Raw genomic sequence first — 17,242 nt, 5'->3', positions numbered from 1 at the left:
TGTGTGTAAGTGTATGTGTGTGTGTGTGTGTATGCAGCGTGTGTGCTAGGTGTATGTGTGTGAGTGTGTGCGAGGTGTATGTGTGTCAGTGCGTGTGCATGTATGTGTGTGTGTTAGTAGTGCTAGGTGTGTGTGTGTATGTGTGTGTGCGCTAGGTGTATGTGTGTGCTAGGTGTATGTGTGTGTGTGTTAGTTAGTAGTATGTGTGTGTCAGTGTGTGTGTGTGTGTGTCAGTGTGTGTGTGTCAGTGTGTGTGTGTCAGTGTGTGTGTGTGTGTGTCAGTGTGTGTGTGTGTGCTAGGTGTATGTGTGTGTGTGCTAGGTGTATGTGTGTGTGTGCTAGGTGTATGTGTGTGTGTCAGTGTGTGTGTCTATGTGTATGTGTGCAAGGTGTGTGTGTGTGCTAGGTGTGTGTGTGTGTCTGTATGTATGTGTGTGTGCTAGGTGTATGTGTGTGTGTGCTAGGTGTATGTGTGCTAGGTGTGTGTGTGTGTGTCAGTGTGTGTGTGTGTGCGCTAGGTGTGTGTATGTGTGTGTGTGTCAGTGTGTGTGTGTGTGTGTGCGCTAGGTGTGTGTGTGTGTCAGTGTGTGTGTCAGTGTGTGTGTCAGTGTGTGTGTGTGCGCTAGGTGTGTGTATGTGTGTGTGTGTGTCTGTGTGTGTGTCAGTGTGTGTGTGTGTGTGTGCGCTAGGTGTGTGTGTGTGTCTGTGTGTGTGTCAGTGTGTGTGTGTGCGCTAGGTGTGTGTATGTGTGTGTGTGTGTCTGTGTGTGTGTGTCAGTGTGTGTGTGTGTGTGCGCTAGGTGTGTGTATGTGTGTGTGTGTGTGTCAGTGTGTGTGTGCGCTAGGTGTGTGTATGTGTGTGTGTGTCAGTGTGTGTGTGTGTGTGTGCGCTAGGTGTGTGTGTGTGTGTCAGTGTGTGTGTGTGTGCGCTAGGTGTGTGTATGTGTGTCAGTGTGTGTGTGTGTGCGCTAGGTGTGTGTATGTGTGTGTGTGTGTCAGTGTGTGTGTGTGTGTGCGCTAGGTGTGTGTGTGTGTGTGTCTCAACGTACCCACTTTGTAGTGCACGCAGCCCTCCAGGTCGCCCACCGTAGTCCACCCCTGCTTCTTCTCCACCTCGGGGTCGTTGTGCAGGATCTTGTTACGTAGCCACGACAGATAGTACACCCGCAGCTTGTTCTTCTTGCCTGGTAAACAACAACAACATCAACAACGTCAACAACGTCAACAACATCGTCAACAACAACAACGTCAACAACAACAACATCGTCAACAACAGCATCGTCATCACCAGGTGAGCGAGTGAGTGGTTGAGCGAGCGAGCGGGCGTGCGGTCTAGTGGTTGAGCGAGTGAGTTGGCGGTTGAGCCAGTGAGCGGGCGGGTGAACGAGCGGTTGAGCGAGTGAGTGTGCGGTTGAGCGAGTGAGTGTGCGGTTGAGCGAGTGGTTGAGCGAGTGGTTGAGCGAGCGAGCGGGTGGTTGAGTGGTTGAGCGAGCAGTTGAGTGAGTGGTTGAGTGAGTGGTTGAGCGAGTGGTTGAGTGGTTGAGTGAGCGAGCGGTGGAGTGAGTGAGCGAGCGAGCGAGTGAGTGAGCAAGTGAGTGAGTGAGTGAGCGAGCGAGTTGGTGCGTGAGTGAGCGAGCGAGCGAGTGGTTGATCGAGTGGTTGAGTGAGTGGTTGAGTGAGCGAGTGGTTGAGTGAGTGGGTGAGTGAGCGAGTGGTTGAGTGAGTGGGTGAGTGAGTGAGCGAGCGAGCGAGTGAGCGAGCGAGCGAGTGGTTGAGTGGTCGAGTGAGCGTGGCGCGTCACACCAGAGATGGTGACCAGAATGTTGAGTCCTTCCAAGACATCCATCTGGTGGAAGCGCCGCCGACTGATGAGGGGGTAGACTTTGTGAGTGAGTGAGCGAGTGAGTGAGTGAGTGAGCGAGCGGTGTGAGCGAGTGAGCGGTTGAGTGAGTGAGTGAGTGAGTGGTTGAGTGAGTGAGTGAGTGGTTGAGTAAGTGGTTGAGTGAGCGAGCGAGTGGTTGAGCAAGCGAGCGAGCGAGTGAGTGAGCGAGTGAGTGAGCGAGCGAGTGGTTGAGTGAGCAAGCGAGCGGTTGAGTGAGTGAGCGAGCGAGCGAGTGAGTGAGCGAGTGGTTGAGCGAGCGAGCGAGAGGTTGAGCGAGCGAGTGAGTGAGTGAGTGAGCGAGAGGTTGAGCGAGCGAGCGAGAGGTTGAGCGAGCGAGTGAGCGAGTGAGTGAGTGAGCGAGAGGTTGAGCAAGCGAGCAAGCGAGTGGTTGAGCGAGCGAGCGAGTCGTTGGCGTCACACCAGAGATGGTGACCAGAATGTTGAGTCCTTCCAACACGTCCATCTGGTGGAAGCGCCGCCGGCTGATGAGGGGGTAGACTTTGTGAGTGAGTGAGCGAGCGAGCGAGTGAGTGAGTGAGCGAGCGAGTGAGCGAGTGGTTGAGCGAGTGAGTGAGTGAGTGAGCGAGAGGTTGAGCGAGCGAGCGAGAGGTTGAGCGAGCGAGTGAGTGAGTGAGCGAGAGGTTGAGCGAGCGAGTGAGTGAGTGAGTGAGTGAGTGAGTGAGTGAGCGAGAGGTTGAGCGAGCGAGCGAGAGGTTGAGCGAGCGAGTGAGTGAGTGAGCGAGAGGTTGAGCGAGCGAGTGAGTGAGTGAGTGAGCGAGAGGTTGAGCGAGCGAGTGAGAGGTTGAGCGAGCGAGTGAGTGAGTGAGCGAGAGGTTGAGCGAGCGAGCAAGCGAGTGGTTGAGCGAGCGAGTGAGCGAGTGAGTGAGCGAGAGGTTGAGCGAGCGAGTGAGAGGTTGAGCGAGCGAGTGAGTGAGTGAGCGAGAGGTTGAGCGAGCGAGCAAGCGAGTGGTTGAGCGAGCGAGCGAGAGGTTGAGCGAGCGAGTGAGAGGTTGAGCGAGCGAGTGAGTGAGTGAGCGAGAGGTTGAGCGAGCGAGCAAGCGAGTGGTTGAGCGAGCGAGCGAGAGGTTGAGCGAGCGAGTGAGTGAGTGAGTGAGCGAGAGGTTGAGCGAGCGAGTGAGAGGTTGAGCGAGCGAGTGAGTGAGTGAGCGAGAGGTTGAGCGAGCGAGCAAGCGAGTGGTTGAGCGATGTGAGCGAGTCGTTGGCGTCACACCAGAGATGGTGACCAGAATGTTGAGTCCCTCCAACACGTCCATCTGGTGGAAGCGCCGCCGGCTGATGAGGGGGTAGACTTTGTGAGTGAGTGAGCGAGCGAGCGAGTGAGTGAGTGAGCGAGCGAGTGAGCGAGTGGTTGAGCGAGTGAGTGAGTGAGTGAGCGAGAGGTTGAGCGAGCGAGTGAGAGGTTGAGCGAGCGAGTGAGTGAGTGAGCGAGAGGTTGAGCGAGCGAGTGAGTGAGTGAGTGAGCGAGAGGTTGAGCGAGCGAGTGAGAGGTTGAGCGAGCGAGTGAGTGAGTGAGCGAGAGGTTGAGCGAGCGAGCAAGCGAGTGGTTGAGCGAGCGAGTGAGCGAGTGAGTGAGCGAGAGGTTGAGCGAGCGAGTGAGAGGTTGAGCGAGCGAGTGAGTGAGTGAGCGAGAGGTTGAGCGAGCGAGCAAGCGAGTGGTTGAGCGAGCGAGCGAGAGGTTGAGCGAGCGAGTGAGAGGTTGAGCGAGCGAGTGAGTGAGTGAGCGAGAGGTTGAGCGAGCGAGCAAGCGAGTGGTTGAGCGAGCGAGCGAGAGGTTGAGCGAGCGAGTGAGTGAGTGAGTGAGCGAGAGGTTGAGCGAGCGAGTGAGAGGTTGAGCGAGCGAGTGAGTGAGTGAGCGAGAGGTTGAGCGAGCGAGCAAGCGAGTGGTTGAGCGAGCGAGCGAGAGGTTGAGCGAGCGAGTGAGTGAGCGAGTGAGCGAGAGGTTGAGCGAGCGAGTGAGAGGTTGAGCGAGCGAGTGAGTGAGTGAGCGAGAGGTTGAGCGAGCGAGCAAGCGAGTGGTTGAGCGAGCGAGCGAGTCGTTGGCGTCACACCAGAGATGGTGACCAGAATGTTGAGTCCTTCCAACACGTCCATCTGGTGGAAGCGCCGCCGGCTGATGAGGGGGTAGACTTTGTGAGTGAGTGAGCGAGCGAGCGAGTGAGTGAGCGAGCGAGTGAGCGAGTGGTTGAGCGAGTGAGTGAGTGAGTGAGCGAGAGGTTGAGCGAGCGAGCGAGAGGTTGAGCGAGCGAGTGAGCGAGTGAGCGAGCGAGCGAGCGAGAGGTTGAGCGAGCGAGCAAGCGAGTGGTTGAGCGAGCGAGCGAGTCGTTGGCGTCACACCAGAGATGGTGACCAGAATGTTGAGTCCCTCCAACACGTCCATCTGGTGGAAGCGCCGCCGGCTGATGAGGGGGTAGACTTTGCCCTGCCCGCTACGGTCCAGCAGCATGAGGCCGTTCTCCGTGCCCACCAGCAGGTTCACGCCTGCGCCACGCACACACAGACAAAGGTCCCCCGTGTAGCCTCGACAGACTGCTGGGGCAAGTGCTGTTAGCGAGCGCTGTGGCACACGAGGGGGTGGGTGGCTACCAGCACCACGCCCGGCCGCCTTTGTCTCCCCAGTGACGATGTTTACTGCTACACCACTGCTACACCAGGTAACTCGTTTGAGGGCGAATCGACCAAGACATGCGTGCAGGACACACCGCACACACTCAACACGCGACACGCGACACACACACAGACACACACACAGACACACTCCGCACACACAGATACACACACAAACACACACACACAGACACACACAGACACACACACACACACAGACACACACACAGACACACACACAGACACACACACAACGCGCAACACACACACACCACACACACAGACACACACACAACGCGCAACACACACACACAGACAGACACACAGACACACACCACACACACAGACACACACACAGACACACACTCAACGCGCAACACACACACAGACACACAGGCAACACGCGACACACACACAGACACACACACAACGCGCAACACACACACACAGACACACACACAACACGCGACACACACACAGACACACACACACAACGCGCAACACACACACACCACACACACAGACACACACACAGACACACACACAGACACACACACAGACACATACACAGACACACACACAGACACACACACACAGACACACACACAGACACACACTCAACGCGCAACACACACACAGACACACACACAACACGCGACACACACACAGACACACACACAACGCGCAACACACACACACACACAGACACACACACACAGACAGACACACAACGCGCAACACACACACACAGACACACACACAACACGCGACACACACACACAGACAGACACAACACGCGACACACACACAGACAGACACACAACGCGCAACACACACACACAGACACACACACACGACACACACACAGACAGACACAACACGCGACACACACACAGACAGACACAACACGCGACACACACACAGACAACGCGCGACACACACACACAGACACACACACAACACACACACACACAACGCGCAACACACACACAGACACACACACAACGCGCAACACAGACACACAGACAGACACAACACGCGACACACACACAGACAACACGCGACACACACACACACACACAACACACACACACGACACACACACAGACAGACACACCACGCGACACACACACACAACACGCGACACACACACAACACGCGACACACACACACACACACGCGACACACACACACACACACAACACGCGACACACACACACACACAACACGCGACACACACACACACAACACGCGACACACACACACAACACGCGACACACACACACACACAACACGCACACACCACACACACACAACGCGCGACACACACACACAGACAACACGCGACACACACACACAACACGCACACACACACACACAACACACGACACACACACAACGCGCAACACACACACACAGACAGACACAACACGCGACACACATACAGACAGACACAACACGCGACACACACACAGACAGACACAACACGCGACACACACACACACACACGCGACACACACACACACACACAACACGCGACACAAACACACACAACACGCGGCACACACACACACAACACGCGACACAAACACACACACACACGCGACACACACACACACGCGACACACACACACCACACACACTACACACACACACACACAACACGCGACACACACACACACACACAACACGCGACACACACACACACACACACGCGACACACACACACCACACACACAACACAACACACACACACGACACACACACACAACACACACACACGACACACACACACGACACACGACACACTACACACACACGACACGCGACACACACACACAAAACACAGACACACACCCTCCCCCCGCCCCGCTCACCCCACAGCGCTGCGCACAGGATCTCCGAGTTGAAGCGCTTCTTGTACTTGCGGATCTCGGGCGCGTCGCTCTGCGGACGCGTGTTGGTGGGGTTCACGTTCACCACCGTCGCCTTGCGAGCCTCCTCCTGGCGCGCCAACTCCAGCCGCTCAAACTCAGAGGCGCTGAGCACCTCGGACGCTGACAAAGACAAGGGGTGGGGGGTGAGTGAGTGGGTGGGTGAGTGGGTGAGTGGGTGGTTGGGTGGGTGAGTGGGTGGGTGGGTGGGTGGGTGGGTGAGTGGGTGGGTGAGTGGGTGAGTGAGTGGGTGAGTGGGTGGGTGAGTGAGTGGGTGGGTGAGTGGGTGGGTGAGTGGGTGGGTGAGTGGGTGAGTGAGTGAGTGGGTGGGTGAGTGAGTGAGTGAGTGGGTGGGTGAGTGGGTGAGTGAGTGAGTGAGTGGGTGAGTGAGTGAGTGGGTGGGTGGGAGAGTGGGTGGGTGGGTGAGTGGGTGGGTGGGTGAGTAACTGAGTGAGTGAGTGGGTGAGTGAGCACCAGCTCCAGCCGCTCAAACTCAGAGGCGCTGAGCACCTCGGACGCTGACAAAGACACGGGGGGTGGGGGGGGTGAGTGGGTGGGTGAGTGGGTGAGTGGGTGGGTGGGTGAGTGGGTGGGTGAGTGGGTGAGTGGGTGGGTGAGTGGGTGGGTGAGTGAGTGAGTGAGTGGGTGAGTGAGTGGGTGAGTGGGTGGGTGAGTGAGTGGGTGGGTGGGTGGGTGAGTGAATGGGTGGTTGGGTGGGTGAGTGGGTGGGTGGTTGGGTGGGTGGGTGAGTGAGTGGGTGGGTGAGTGGGTGGGTGGGTGAGTGGGTGGGTGGGTGGGTGAGTGAGTGGGTGAGTAACTGAGTGAGTGAGTGGGTGAGTGAGCACCAGCTCCAGCCGCTCAAACTCAGAGGCGCTGAGCACCTCGGACGCTGACAAAGACAAGGGGTGGGGGGTGAGTGAGTGGGTGGGTGAGTGGGTGAGTGGGTGGGTGGGTGGGTGGGTGAGTGGGTGGGTGGGTGAGTGAGTGGGTGAGTAACTGAGTGAGTGAGTGGGTGAGTGAGCACCAGCTCCAGCCGCTCAAACTCAGAGGCACTCAGCACCTCTGACGCTGCCAAAGACACGGGGGGTGGGGGGGTGAGTTGGTGGGTGGGTGGGTGGGTGAGTGGGTGGGTGAGTGAGTGAGTGAGTGGGTGAGTGAGTGAGTGAGTGAGTGGGTGAGTGGGTGAGTGGGTGAGTGAGTGGGTGAGTGGGTGAGTGACACTCACCACCGGGTAAGGTGAGCGTCTCGCTGCCTGGTGAGGTCTGGTAGACCCAGGGCGTGAGTGAGTGAGTGGGTGAGTGGGTGAGTGAGTGAGTGAGTGGGTGAGTGAGTGAGTGAGTGGGTGAGTGAGTGAGTGGGTGAGTGACACTCACCACCGGGTAAGGTGAGCGTCTCGCTGCCTGGTGAGGTCTGGTAGACCCAGGGCGTGAGTGAGTGAGTGGGTGAGTGGGTGAGTGAGTGAGTGAGTGGGTGAGTGAGTGAGTGAGTGGGTGAGTGAGTGAGTGGGTGAGTGACACTCACCACCGGGTAAGGAGAGCGTCTAGCTGCCTGGTGAGGTCTGGTAGACCCAGGGCGTGAGTGAGTGGGTGAGTGAGTGAGTGAGTGGGTGAGTGAGCGAGTGGGTGGGTGAGTGGGTGAGTGGGTGAGTGAGTGAGTGGGTGAGTGAGTGAGTGAGTGAGTGGGTGAGTGACACTCACCACCGGGTAAGGAGAGCGTCTCGCTGCCTGGTGAGGTCTGGTAGACCCAGGGCGTGAGTGAGTGAGTGGGTGAGTGGGTGAGTGAGTGAGTGGGTGAGTGGGTGAGTGGGTGAGTGAGTGGGTGAGTGAGTGGCACTCACCACCGGGTAAGGTGAGTGTCTCGCTGCCTGGTGAGGTCTGGTAGACCCAGGGCGTGAGTGAGTGGGTGAGTGGGTGAGTGAGTGAGTGGGTGGGTGAGTGAGTGAGTGAGTGAGTGGGTGAGTGAGTGGGTGAGTGGGTGAGTGAGTGAGTGGGTGAGTGGGTGAGTGAGTGAGTGGGTGAGTGGGTGAGTGAGTGAGTGGGTGAGTGAGTGAGTGGGTGAGTGGGTGGGTGAGTGAGTGAGTGAGTGAGTGTGAGTGAGTGGGTGAGTGGGTGAGTGAGTGAGTGAGTGGGTGAGTGAGTGAGTGAGTGGGTGAGTGGGTGAGTGAGTGAGTGGGTGAGTGAGTGGGTGAGTGAGTGACACTCACCACCGGGTAAGGAGAGCGTCTAGCTGCCTGGTGAGGTCTGGTAGACCCAGGGCGTGAGTGAGTGAGTGGGTGAGTGAGTGAGTGAGTGGGTGGGTGAGTGGGTGAGTGAGTGAGTGGGTGAGTGAGTGGCACTCACCACCGGGTAAGGTGAGTGTCTCGCTGCCTGGTGAGGTCTGGTAGACCCAGGGCGTGAGTGAGTGAGTGAGTGGGTGAGTGAGTGAGTGGGTGGGTGAGTGAGTGAGTGAGTGGGTGAGTGGGTGAGTGAGTGAGTGGGTGAGTGAGTGAGTGAGTGGGTGAGTGAGTGAGTGAGTGAGTGGGTGAGTGAGTGAGTGGGTGGGTGAGTGGGTGAGTGAGTGGCACTCACCACTGGGTAAGGTGAGTGTCTCGCTGCCTGGTGAGGTCTGGTAGACCCAGGGCGTGAGTGAGTGAGTGGGTGAGTGAGTGAGTGGGTGAGTGAGTGAGTGAGTGGGTGAGTGAGTGAGTGGGTGAGTGAGTGAGTGGGTGAGTGGGTGAGTGGGTGAGTGGGTGAGTGAGTGGGTGAGTGAGTGACACTCACCACCGGGTAAGGTGAGCGTCTCGCTGCCTGGTGAGGTCTGGTAGACCCAGGGCGTGAGTGAGTGAGTGGGTGAGTGGGTGAGTGAGTGAGTGGGTGAGTGAGTGGTTGAGTGAGTGAGTGGGTGAGTGAGTGAGTGGGTGAGTGAGTGGTTGAGTGAGTGAGTGGGTGAGTGGGTGAGTGAGTGAGTGGGTGAGTGAGTGGTTGAGTGAGTGAGTGGGTGAGTGAGTGAGTGGGTGAGTGGGTGAGTGAGTGAGTGGGTGAGTGGGTGAGTGAGTGAGTGGGTGAGTGACACTCACCACCGGGTAAGGAGAGCGTCTCGCTGCCTGGTGAGGTCTGGTAGACCCAGGGCGTGAGTGAGTGAGTGGGTGAGTGAGTGAGTGGGTGAGTGGGTGAGTGAGTGAGTGGGTGAGTGAGTGGGTGAGTGACACTCACCACCGGGTAAGGTGAGCGTCTCGCTGCCTGGTGAGGTCTGGTAGACCCAGGGCGTGAACGAGGAGGAGGATTTGTGCTTCACCAGTGGCTTCTGAGCTCCACCCTGAACCCACGTCGTCATCGTCATCATCGACATCGTCGTCATCAACATCATGGTCAACATCGTCATCAACATCGTCATCAACATCGTCATCATCAACATCGTCATCGTCAACATCGTCATCGTCATCAACATCGTCATCATCAACATCGTCACCATCAACATCAACATTGTCATCATCAACATCGCCATCATCAACATCGCCATCAACGCCACTATCATCATCGCCAACAAGATCATCACTTCGTCATCATCGCCATCATCGTCATCGCCATCATGATCGTCATCGCCGTCACGAACATCGTCATCAACATCACCATCGACATCATCGTCGTCAACAACATGATCCCACACTATCGTCATTCATCACCATCATTATCATCTCACACACACGCGCCCACCCACCCGCTCGCTCACCCACCCACCCGCTCACCCACCCACCCACCCGCTCACCCACCTACCCGCTCACCCATCCACCCACCCACCCGCTCGCTCACCCGCTCGCTCATCCGCTCGCCCACCCACCCGCCCATTCACCCACCCACCCGCTCACCCGCTCACCCGCTCGCCCACCCACCCGCCCATTCACCCACCCACCCGCTCACACCGCTCGCTCATCCGCTCGCCCACCCACCCGCCCATTCACCCACCCGCCCGCTCACCCGCTCGCTCACCCGCTCGCCCACCCACCCACCCGCCCACCCAGCCGCCCTCACACTTTCAACCGCTCATGCTCACGAACTCTGGCAATCTGGCATCCTCTCGCACTCCTGGACACGCAGTCTCTCACAGCCTCTCACTCCTGGACACGCAGTCTCTCACAGCCTCTCACTCCTGGACACACAGTCTCTCACAGCCTCTCACTCCTGGACACGCAGTCTCTCACAGCCTCTCACTCCTGGACACCCAGTCTCTCACAGCCTCTCACTCCTGGACACGCAGTCTCTCACAGCCTCTCACTCCTGGACACACAGTCTCTCACAGCCTCTCACTCCTGGACACGCAGTCTCTCACAGCCTCTCACTCCTGGACACCCAGTCTCTCACAGCCTCTCACTCCTGGACACTCAGTCTCTCACAGCCTCTCACTCCTGGACACACAGTCTCTCACAGCCTCTCACTCCTGGACACACAGTCTCTCACAGCCTCTCACTCCTGGACACTCAGTCTCTCACAGCCTCTCACTCCTGGACACTCAGTCTCTCACAGCCTCTCACTCCTGGACACGCAGTCTCTCACAGCCTCTCACTCCTGGACACGCAGTCTCTCACAGCCTCTCACTCCTGGACACTCAGTCTCTCACAGCCTCTCACTCCTGGACACGCAGTCTCTCACAGCCTCTCACTCCTGGACACGCAGTCTCTCACAGCCTCTCACTCCTGGACACACAGTCTCTCACAGCCTCTCACTCCTGGACACTCAGTCTCTCACAGCCTCTCACTCCTGGACACTCAGTCTCTCACAGCCTCTCACTCCTGGACACGCAGTCTCTCACAGCCTCTCACTCCTGGACACGCAGTCTCTCACAGCCTCTCACTCCTGGACACGCAGTCTCTCACAGCCTCTCACTCCTGGACACGCAGTCTCTCACAGCCTCTCACTCCTGGACACGCAGTCTCTCACAGCCTCTCACTCCTGGACACGCAGTCTCTCACAGCGTCTCACTCCTGGACACGCAGTCTCTCACAGCCTCTCACTCCTGGACACGCAGTCTCTCACAGCGTCTCACTCCTGGACACGCAGTCTCTCACAGTCTCTCACTCCTGGACACGCAGTCTCTCACAGTCTCTCACTCCTGGACACGCAGTCTCTCACAGCCTCTCACTCCTGGACACGCAGTCTCTCACAGCCTCTCACTCCTGGACACGCAGTCTCTCACAGCCTCTCACGCCTGGACACGCAGTCTCTCACAGCCTCTCACTCCTGGACACGCAGTCTCTCACAGTCTCTCACTCCTGGACACACAGTCTCTCACAGCCTCTCACTCCTGGACACGCAGTCTCTCACAGCCTCTCACTCCTGGACACCCAGTCTCTCACAGCCTCTCACTCCTGGACACGCAGTCTCTCACAGCCCTCTCACTCCTGGACACACAGTCTCTCACAGCCTCTCACTCCTGGACACGCAGTCTCTCACAGCCTCTCACTCCTGGACACGCAGTCTCTCACAGTCTCTCACTCCTGGACACACAGTCTCTCACAGCCTCTCACTCCTGGACACGCAGTCTCTCACAGCCTCTCACTCCTGGACACGCAGTCTCTCACAGCCTCTCACTCCTGGACACACAGTCTCTCACAGCCTCTCACTCCTGGACACGCAGTCTCTCACAGCCTCTCACTCCTGGACACGCAGTCTCTCACAGTCTCTCACTCCTGGACACACAGTCTCTCACAGCCTCTCACTCCTGGACACGCAGTCTCTCACAGCCTCTCACTCCTGGACACGCAGTCTCTCACAGCCTCTCACTCCTGGACACGCAGTCTCTCACAGTCTCTCACTCCTGGACACGCAGTCTCTCACAGCCTCTCACTCCTGGACACGCAGTCTCTCACAGTCTCTCACTCCTGGACACGCAGTCTCTCACAGTCTCTCACTCCTGGACACGCAGTCTCTCACAGCCTCTCACTCCTGGACACACAGTCTCTCACAGCCTCTCACTCCTGGACACGCAGTCTCTCACAGCCTCTCACTCCTGGACACACAGTCTCTCACAGCCTCTCACTCCTGGACACACAGTCTCTCACAGCCTCTCACTCCTGGACACGCAGTCTCTCACAGTCTCTCACTCCTGGACACGCAGTCTCTCACAGCCTCTCACTCCTGGACACGCAGTCTCTCACAGCCTCTCACTCCTGGACACGCAGTCTCTCACAGCCTCTCACTCCTGGACACGCAGTCTCTCACAGTCTCTCACTCCTGGACACGCAGTCTCTCTCAGCCTCTCACTCCTGGACACGCAGTCTCTCACAGCCTCTCACTCCTGGACACGCAGTCTCTCACAGCCTCTCACGCCTGGACACGCAGTCTCTCACAGCCTCTCACTCCTGGACACGCAGTCTCTCACAGCCTCTCACTCCTGGACACACAGTCTCTCACAGCCTCTCACTCCTGGACACACAGTCTCTCACAGTCTCTCACTCCTGGACACGCAGTCTCTCACAGCCTCTCACTCCTGGACACACAGTCTCTCATAGCGTCTCACTCCTGGACACACAGTCTCTCACAGCCTCTCACTCCTGGACACGCAGTCTCTCACAGCCTCTCACTCCTGGACACGCAGTCTCTCACAGCCTCTCACTCCTGGACACACAGTCTCTCACAGCCTCTCACTCCTGGACACGCAGTCTCTCACAGTCTCTCACTCCTGGACACGCAGTCTCTCACAGCCTCTCACTCCTGGACACGCAGTCTCTCACAGCCTCTCACTCCTGGACACGCAGTCTCTCACAGCCTCTCACTCCTGGACACGCAGTCTCTCACAGCCTCTCACTCCTGGACACAGTCTCTCACAGCCTCTCACTCCTGGACACGCAGTCTCTCACAGCCTCTCACTCCTGGACACGCAGTCTCTCACAGCCTCTCACTCCTGGACACGCAGTCTCTCACAGCCTCTCACTCCTGGACACGCAGTCTCTCACAGCGTCTCACTCCTGGACACACAGTCTCTCACAGCCTCTCACTCCTGGACACGCAGTCTCTCACAGCGTCTCACTCCTGGACACAGTCTCTCACAGCCTCTCACTCCTGGACACCCAGTCTCTCACAGCCTCTCACTCCTGGACACGCAGTCTCTCACAGCCTCTCACTCCTGGACACACAGTCTCTCACAGCCTCTCACTCCTGGACACAGTCTCTCACAGCCTCTCACTCCTGGACACACAGTCTCTCACAGCCTCTCACTCCTGTGCAGTCGGGAAAGAGATTAGAGTGCAGTGCCGAGCGCAAGGGGGTTAGTGGCGCCAGTTAGCGACGCGAAACGTTCGTGAAAAGGATGACACCACCACCACCACACTTGAGGCCACCACCACCACTACCACCATCGCCACTAACAAAGACGAAGGTCCCCCGTGTAGCCTCAACAGACTGCTGGGGCAAGTGCTGTTAGTAGCGAGTAGCAGCAGCACCTATGGAGGCTACCGACACTGTGGCACACGAGGGGGTGGGTGGCCAGCACCATGCCCACTACCACCATCGCTAGCACCGCTACCACCACCACCACAACCGCTACCACCACCACCCGCCTCCACCACCGTCAGCATCAAGACCAACGCCGCCTGTACCACCACCCACCCACCCCACCCCCTACACACCCACCCACCCCACCCCACCTACTCTCCCACCCTACCCACCCACCCACCCCACCCACCTACTCTCCCACCCTACCCACCCACCCACCCACCTACTCTCCCACCCTACCCACCCACCCACCCCACCCACCCACTCTCCCACCCTACCCACCCACCCACCCCACCCACCCACCCACCCCACCCCACCTACTCTCCCACCCTACCCACCCACCCACCCCCACCCACCTACTCTCCCACCCTACCCACCCACCCACCCACCCCACCCACCTACTCTCGCACCCGACCTACCCACCCACCCACCCCACCCACCTACTCTCGCACCCTACCCACCCACCCACCCCACCCACCTACTCTCCCACCCTACCCACCCACCCACCCCACCCACCTACTCTCCCACCCTACCCACCCACCCACCCACCCCACCCACCTACTCTCGCACCCGACCTACCCACCCACCCACCCCACCCACCTACTCTCGCACCCTACCCACCCACCCACCCCACCCCCACCTACTCTCCCACCCTACCCACCCACCCACCCCCACCCACCTACTCTCCCACCCTACCCACCCACCCACCCCACCCCACCCACCTACTCTCGCACCCGACCTACCCACCCACCCACCCCACCCACCTACTCTCGCACCCGACCTACCCACCCACCCCACCCACCTACTCTCCCACCCTACCCACCCACCCCACCCACCCCACCCACCTACTCTCCCACCCTACCCACCCACCCACCCACCCCACCCGACCTACTCTCGCACCCGACCTACCCACCCACCCCACCCACCTACTCTCCCACCCTACCCACCCACCCCACCCACCCACCTACTCTCCCACCCGACCTACCCACCCACCCACCCCACCCACCTACTCTCCCACCCTACCCACCCACCCACCCCACCCACCTACTCTCACACCCTACCCACCCACCCACCCCACCCACCTACTCTCCCACCCTACCCACCCACCCACCCCACCCACCTACTCTCACACCCTACCCACCCACCCACCCCACCCACCTACTCTCGCACCCGACCTACCCTACCCACCCACCCACCCACCTACTCTCCCACCCTACCCACCCACCCACCCCACCCACCTACTCTCCCACCCTACCCACCCACCCACCCCACCCACCTACTCTCGCACCCGACCTACCCTACCCACCCCACCCACCCACCTACTCTCACACCCTAACCCACCCACCCACCCCACCCACCTACTCTCCCACCCTACCCCACCCACCCACCCCACCCACCTACTCTCACACCCTACCCACCCACCCACCCCACCCACCTACTCTCGCACCCGACCTACCCTACCCACCCACCCACCCACCTACTCTCACACCCTACCCACCCACCCACCCCACCCACCTACTCTCCCACCCTACCCACCCCACCCACCCCACCCACCTACTCTCACACCCTACCCACCCACCCACCACCCACCCACCTACTCTCGCACCCTACCCACCCACCCACCACCCACCCACTCTCCCACCCTACCCACCCACCCACCCCACCCACCTACTCTCGCACCCTACCCACCCACCCACCCCACCCACCTACTCTCGCACCCGACCTACCCACCCACCCACCCACCTACTCTCGCACCCTACCCACCCACCACCCACCCACCCACCCACTCTCCCACCCTACCCACCCACCCACCCACCTACTCTCCCACCCTACCCACCCACCCACCCCACCCACCTACTCTCGCACCCGACCTACCCACCCACCCACCCACCCACTCTCCCACCCTACCCACCCACCCACCCACCTACTCTCCCACCCTACCCACCCACCCACCCCCACCCACCTACTCTCGCACCCGACCTACCCACCCACCCCACTCACCTACTCTCGCACCCGACCTACCCACCCACCCACCCACCTACTCTCCCACCCGACCTACCCACCCACCCACCCACTCTCCCACCCTACCCACCCACCCACCCACCTACTCTCCCACCCTACCCACCCACCCACCCACCCCACCCACCTACTCTCGCACCCGACCTACCCACCCACCCACCCACCTACTCTCCCACCCTACCCACCCACCCACCCCACCCACCTACTCTCGCACCCCGACCTACCTACCCACCCACCCACCTACTCTCGCACCCGACCTACCCACCCACCCCACCCCACCGAACCAACACCAAACCCGCACCACCTACCACTTAGCTCCGTTAGTGCTGTAAGCTTCGTTAGTGCCGTCACCACACACACACACACTGACACACACACCAACACACATACACACTGACATACACACACACCGACACACACACACCGACACACTCACTCACACACACACACTCACTCTCTCACTCCCCTCTCACTCCCTCCCTCGCTGCTCCCACCCCCCCCCCCACTCTCTCCCTCCCTCACCCCCCTCTCTCCCCCCCCCCACTCCCTCCCTCCCCCCTCCCTCCCTCCTCCCTCTCCCCCCCCCGACTCTCCCCCCTCCCCCCTCCCTCCTCCCCCTCCCCCCCCACTCTCTCCCTCTCCCCCCCCGACTCTCCCCCCCTCCCTCCTCCCTCTCCCCCCCCCCCCCCACTCTCTCCCTCTCCCCCCCCGACTCTCCCCCCTCCCCCCTCCCTCCTCCCCCTCCCCCCCCACTCTCTCCCTCTCCCCCCCCCGACTCTCCCCCCCTCCCTCCTCCCTCTCCCCCCCCCCCCTCCCCCCTCCCCCCCCCACTCTCTCCCTCTCCCCCCCCCCCCCCACTCTCTCCCCTCTCCCCCCCCACTCCCTCCCTCCCCCCTCCCTCCTCCCTCTCCCCCCCCCACTCTCTCCCTCTCCCCCCCCTCCCCCCCCCCCCTCCCTCCTCCCCCTCCCCCCCCCTCCCCCCCCCCTCCCTCCTCCCCCTCCCCCCCCACTCCCTCCCCCCCACTCCCCCCCCCCCCCCCGCGCTTCTATCCAAGCTGGCGGGGGCTTTGCCAAGGTGGTGGAGGCCGAGGGGGAGGGGAGGGGCGGGGGGAGGGGGGGTGGTGAGTGCCCCCCCCCCCCACCCAGCCCCCACCCCCCGGGTCTGGACTTAGCCTCACCAACGGAGGGGGGCCGACCCCCCTCCCCCGCACCGCGCGGTTGTTGCTGCTGCTGCGGTGGTTGTTGTTGTTGGCGGTGGTGGTGGTGGCCGGTGCCGGTGCCGGTGCTGGTGCTGGCCTGAACGACGTCCGGCAGGGG

The 17,242-nt window shown here is 60.1% G+C and overlaps 1 protein-coding gene across 1 annotated transcript in view; it reads right to left on the bottom strand.

The window, feature by feature from the left end:
- Positions 1-17,242, bottom strand: part of LOC144952408 (mitogen-activated protein kinase kinase kinase kinase 4-like) — a 172,565-nt gene that overhangs the window by 18,958 nt on the left and 136,365 nt on the right. Inside the window, 4 exon segments of the mRNA XM_078882803.1 lie at positions 1,049-1,183; positions 4,237-4,380; positions 6,384-6,563; positions 7,666-7,900. Of these exon segments, the coding sequence (XP_078738929.1) occupies positions 1,049-1,183; positions 4,237-4,380; positions 6,384-6,563; positions 7,666-7,900 (694 nt within the window).

This window comes from Lampetra fluviatilis, chromosome 67 (assembly GCF_964198595.1).
Source record: "Lampetra fluviatilis chromosome 67, kcLamFluv1.1, whole genome shotgun sequence".
Classification (NCBI taxonomy): Eukaryota; Metazoa; Chordata; class Hyperoartia; order Petromyzontiformes; family Petromyzontidae; genus Lampetra; species Lampetra fluviatilis.
Note: the sequence above shows the minus strand (reverse complement) of the source record. Positions and strands in the feature narration are given on the sequence as shown.